Below are 5,877 nucleotides of genomic sequence, written 5' to 3' on the forward strand. Positions count from 1 at the left end.
GTGCAGCTATTACTGAAATATATAAGGGAAAATACAGATGAGACCAACTGTTGTCTATTACAGGTTTATCTCAGGCAAAATTACCTAGAATGTTTCAAATGTGTCAAGAGGGAAAGCCTAGTCCTAGTCTGTTGGACTAAACCCCTATCTAGTGCATTTTACACAAGATATTAACATGTTAAATAGCTGTTATACAGTCTGTTATAAACTCAACAATCAACAATCTACGGTATCTTGAACGCGTTTGGCTGCGTCAGTCATGCTCCCCTGTGCGTCATTGCGTCATTTCCGACGCAGGCGCAAAATACCATTTTCTGTCGCGTGTGCGGCCTCTCTTCCTCTACCGCCATCATGGGTCGCATGCACGCTCCCGGGTGAGCTCTCTTTCTATCGTATAAAGTTGTTATTTTGTCCAGCGAGGCCGGATTTTATGACGGGATATGACTTTTAAATGTGTTGTGAATGCTTGAGGACCAAGTTGAACTCTTAAATTCGGTCTAAAAGTGAGAAAATTACATAAAACGCTCGCACCGTCTGAATCGACATCCACCTCCAGCCCGCTAAGCTAACATTAGCTAGCGGCGTTCACCACGATGTGTAATTTCTCAGTGAAAAGACAGTGATATATTGTGCATTCACGGCCCATTTGTATCACCTTTATGCGGTTGTTTTAGAAGTGGAAGTATTGTAATGTAAAACACTTGACATAAGTTTGCACGAGTATGAAGCTACGGGTTGCCGGGCCTCGCTGAATCAGTCTCATAGTGATGCTAGACAGCTTTTCTAAATTGGTATCAAACTTGTGTGTATTGAGGATTCTCCGTCTCTCAACAAAGTGTCTAATTAACCTTATTTTCTGCAGAAAGGGCCTGTCCCAGTCAGCTCTGCCTTACAGGCGCAGTGTTCCCACTGTGAGTATACACACAAACGTGGTCGTTTTTTGTTATTGACCTCACTTTATATTTCTGAACCCATTTATCAAGTCGATAATCATTTTAACGTGAATTGCAGTGGCTGAAGCTCACATCCGACGATGTCAAAGAGCAGATCTTCAAGCTGGCCAAAAAGGGTCTGACCCCCTCCCAGATCGGTGAGTATTTCTGTCGGAGACTCCACATTTTAAAATTCAGTTTTTAAAAGTGGTGTTGCATGCTGACTTGTAGTGGTTACGACCACATGGATTTGTTGTGTGAAGACCAATAGTAGCTGGTGTTCAGGGTGCGGACATCCTCGGGAGTCTGACGGATATCTGTATTAAATCAGATTCCATTTGGTGGACTGTTGCCTGATTTCAGTCATTTTCTGGTTTACTTTGGGGCCTGAACTCAGATGTTCAAACGGGTGATTTTCTTTTTCAAAATGCCCCCTAAATGGAGGCATTTTGCCCCTAAATTTTTTTTTTGTTTTACTTGTGAAACATGGAAGGGGCAACTCAAGGACTCTGGTATCTGTCATTACAATGTGTGTTAGGATCATGAATGAATATTTGCTTTGCATGTCGATTTACAGTGCAGCTCCTAAATTTTCTGCTTGCACTCTCAAAATGTTAAGCCCTTTTGTGACTGACTTCTTTTTAAAGTGGATGGGTGCAGCTGTGGTGTTTCAGATTAGTTTACTGTAGTCAGGACAAAGTGACTAACTTACATCTGGTCACAGTTCACTACTGTCGGGTTTGATTTACACTCATTTAGAAGGTTATCAAGTGTCTGGCTGATATTAATGCAGCATCACACACTATGACAAATGAACAGAGCTCACTGCTGTTGTGAGCAACTCTCTCAAGCTTGTTTATGTACCTTCTAGGTGTGATTCTGAGGGACTCCCATGGTGTGGCCCAGGTACGTTTCGTCACTGGTAACAAGATCCTGAGGATCCTGAAGTCCAAGGGTCTGGCCCCAGACCTGCCCGAGGATCTCTACCACCTCATCAAGAAGGCTGTGGCTGTCAGGAAGCATCTGGAGAGAAACAGAAAGGTGTGGCAAGACTGTCCCTAAAACGCATGTGAAGTACAAGCAAGTGATTTTTAAGTGGTGTCTGGAACAGATGGCTGAGTCTACATGTCTGGAAGAGTCTCTGTGATTTTTATCAACTGCTTAAAGGGATAGTTCACCCAAAATTGAAATTTCACTCTATCTACTCACCCTCATGTCGACTAAGGGCTGGGAGAAGTTTCAGAGTTACAGGGGGTCTTGGCGTAGCAGTGCATGTCCATATAACGGTTGCAAATGGATATCAACTGTCTTCGGAACAAGAAGACACACCAAAAAACATCCAAATACCTCCATGCTGCTTGTATGTAATGTCCCTCTTGTATTGAAGCCCCGAAATGCGAAATTGTCCCGAAAAAAATTAAATAAGCCTATATTTCAAGCTTGTTTGTAGCGGACTGGGAAGACCCTGGTTCGTCCAAATTTGACGAACCGGGAAGAGGAGCTTCGAGAAGCTTCCGCTACAAAACAAGCTTGAATAATAGACTTATTTAATTTTTTTCGGGACCATTTCGCGGCTTTAATACAAGAGGGACATTACATACGAACAGCATGGAGGTATTTGGATGTTTTTTGGTGTCTTTTTGTTCCGAAGACAGTTGGTATCCATTTGCAACCGTTATATGGACATGCACTGCTACGCCGAGACCCCCTGTAACTCAGAGAAGCCACGGATAACTCTGAAACTTCTCCCAGCCCTTAGTCGACATGAGGGTGAGTAGATAATGAGTGAAATTTCAATTTTGGGTGAACTATCCCTTTAATTCACAAATGTTGGCAGATTCCTGAATGCAGCCCGGCCCCTTTTGGGCTGTGACGCTTCAATAGTCCTGGTTCTGTTTTTGGTTACGTACACTGCCCTGTATGGATTTTTAATGGTCAAATAACTGCAATATACAAATGAGTTCTTCCTCCTGCCCTCAGGATGTCACTGCCATTACAGTATGCATGTGTTTGCATTCATATCCCTGATTGTAGCATGAATAAGATCATATTCATATTAGATGGTCACGTCTACCTGGACAGAAAGTGTTTTTTTTTCTTGCTACAAAGTATTAACTTTATAGTAGCAGAGTTAACATTTGATTTAAAAAATGGCAATTATATTCTTAATCATAGTATGCCCAAAGAAGTATGAGAAATAGAAAAAAACCACAGTCGGGGTTGAGTTCTAGGTTGATGCTGGGATTTGCATTATGTTGTGTGAATCCAATCATGTTCACCACACCACTTTGTGTTTGTAGGACAAAGATGCCAAGTTCCGTCTGATTCTCATCGAGAGCAGGATCCACAGGCTGGCCCGTTACTACAAGACCAAGAGAGTACTGGCCCCCAACTGGAAGTAGTAAGTATTGTTTCTGCTTTGGGAACATTCTATTTTTATCTCTGAATTGGGAAAAGAATCAAAAGCTTGTTAGTTTTGTATGCGACAGGAAACAGCAAGGTCAGTTTAATGGTCATATTTCAAAAGGCCAGTTAGCTGGTTTATCATGGAAGTAAACAGTTCTGTTACATGCATGGAAATGTGCACAAATCATTGTCCTGCTCCTCTCACCATTGGGAGCAGTGATATTTCTGTTGTGCTAGAAAAACTGGAGGTAAATTAGCAGAGTGGCTCCACGTGCCACCTCTGCCAGTCCCCTTCATACAATGCAAATACTTTTTGATGTGTTTTCTATTATATTTTACATGACATGCATACATAGGTCACAGTGGAGTAGCTGTAATGTAGGACACTATTATAACACTCCCATAGTTAACAGTGTGCCCACAGGCAATTGTTGTACAGTCTTGTACATTATAAATACTGAATGCTGTTACATCACCAGCTTCTGGTATAGTGTATAAACATTTCTTTCAGGTTTTAGGGTGCTTATAAACACTAGAGTGGTTGTGATTTTGAGGGGTGCTCCCTCTAATGGCTGCTTTTCTTTCTGTCTACAGTGAGTCCTCTACAGCTTCTGCTCTGGTGGCATAAACATACACTTTTTGGATTAATAAAACAATTTAAATTGGAAATTTGTCCTGTCTTCTATACACTGATGTCATCTGCGTCCTGATTTAATTGCCGTTAAGCAACATTTTTGTCAAAATGTCAAACCACTGGGGTGGCGTTTAGCTCACTGCCGCCCCATGTTGAGGCTACAGTCCTCACTGCAGTCCAGTCCTCACCCCAGTTCAAATCCTGCATGTTGTTCCCCCATTTCCTGTCTCTCTTGACTGTGCTATCAATTAAAGGCAATACAAAAGTGGTGGGAAGTAACTGTTTATTGAAGCGTTGCATTTGGGTATAACTTTTAGGTGCTTATTTGATTTTCCAGTTCTGATACTCAAGACTTTTATTTTAGTCTTATGTTTTTGGATTTTTCTCCACTTACTAAACTTGTTAGTGACTGTTTACTTTTCATATTTAATATGAAAACAGTTTACTTTTCATATTTAATATGAAAAGTAAACGGTCACTAACAAGTACATTTTTAGTTTAGCCTACAGATGGAACAGTGGTTCCTGTCATTACTTAATATTCAAAATATCATGTTGCTGGCCCTACACTCAAAAACAAAACCTATTTTAAATTGTGTATTCTTTTAGAGGTTCAGAGGCTGTAGTCAAGCTGCTCAGTTTTAATATAGCCTAAGCCTATAATTTTATGTGATTGGCTATTTAAAACAAAATGTAAATAGTTATGGCTGGATGATCAATAACAAATGAAACTGTGGTTTGACAAATTCAAACACATTTATTGATGATTTAATTTAAAGGAACCACGGTAGCCTATAAGATCGTGTGAGATCAAATTCAGTGTTAAAGGCGCTCAGGCAGGTGATTTTGAAATACGCTAAAAGTAATCCAGAAAGTATTCATAATACATTACTTTACTTGAGTAATCAAAATGCATTACAGATTACAGATTTTGGGACATGTAATCAGTAATCTGTAGGGGAATACATTTTAAAAGAAACCCCCCCAACAGTGTTTATAATATATTCTTGTGTTTGTTCGTTGGTGGGGTTTTTTGGGGGGGGTCAAACTAGCCAGGACCGCCTCTGCCCTAGGGGGTCGGTATCTTGTCACCCTTTTTTTTTTTACCCCTGATGAGGTTGCACCCCTGATATTAAGGTTTTGTATACTGTAATCTATAGATAAAAGCAGTGATCTGCAACATATTTGACATGTGATGAGTTGTGAATTAGTTTTTTGTTTTGCATTTTGTCCTGTTTACACACAAAAATCATGATAAGTGAAACATTTATTTCCAGATTCACCTCATTATTTCACGCCCCCTAATATATCTCTTGACTGCTACTGGGAAACACATTCCTTTCTGATTTAAAGGGATATTAATAGCAGCCCTAGGGATAACTGCAGAAGTTTTATACCAATCATCACTTTCAGTATGTTGCCAATTAAAGACGTCAAAGTTTTGTGGCTGAACAAGTAGGTTTCCATTTTTGCTGAAAATATTTACACTTAAATAGATTTCAGAATAATGTTTCCACAGATACTATGTAAGGATCTTCTTGGCCCTTCCTTCACTATGCCCTAATTGTAGAGATTCTATTAATAGTTGAACTGAAACTTATATCTCTGATTTTTGAAATCGAGTTTTTACTTTTCATCTTCTTGGACTTTTATAGAAACTTTCCCACTTTTCACCGCTAATTTCGGTTTCATATGGTTGTTAGGCAGCATAATACACTTGAAGGAGCCATAAGAGGGTTTCCTGGAGGAGGAGGAACTTACTGGCATTTTCCATGCGTCATGTGTACGCAACGAAAGGGCGGGGTCTTACGTGAGTGACAGCCCGTTGTCCAATCAACGCGCGGTATGACATCAGGCTTGTTTATTATATATTAGGCGCTCTTGCAACATCGAGACATTCACTTCT

The 5,877-nt window shown here is 40.3% G+C and overlaps 1 protein-coding gene across 1 annotated transcript; it reads left to right on the top strand.

Annotated features, from left to right (window-relative positions):
• The first annotated feature begins 301 nt into the window (after positions 1-301).
• Positions 302-4,007, top strand: rps13 (ribosomal protein S13). The gene is made up of 6 exons (XM_083973246.1): positions 302-374; positions 863-911; positions 1,012-1,090; positions 1,804-1,973; positions 3,233-3,333; positions 3,933-4,007. The coding sequence occupies exons 1-6, from the start codon at positions 352-354 to the stop codon at positions 3,964-3,966; spliced, it is 456 nt and encodes a 151-aa protein (XP_083829372.1). The 5' UTR covers positions 302-351; the 3' UTR covers positions 3,967-4,007.
• The last annotated feature ends 1,870 nt before the right edge of the window (positions 4,008-5,877 follow it).

This window comes from Trachurus trachurus (assembly GCF_905171665.1).
Source record: "Trachurus trachurus genome assembly, chromosome: 6".
NCBI lineage: Eukaryota > Metazoa > Chordata > Actinopteri > Carangiformes > Carangidae > Trachurus > Trachurus trachurus.

What these genes read in the sequence shown, in the direction of transcription:
- rps13 (XM_083973246.1), top strand. Translation starts at nt 352, where the DNA reads ATGGGTCGCATGCACGCTCCCGG. An exon ending in ACAGGCGCAGTGTTCCCACT is followed by an intron (nt 912 to 1,011) that starts GTGAGTATACAC and finishes CGTGAATTGCAG; the next exon opens with TGGCTGAAGCTCACATCCGA. An exon ending in ATCTGGAGAGAAACAGAAAG is followed by an intron (nt 1,974 to 3,232) that starts GTGTGGCAAGAC and finishes TTGTGTTTGTAG; the next exon opens with GACAAAGATGCCAAGTTCCG.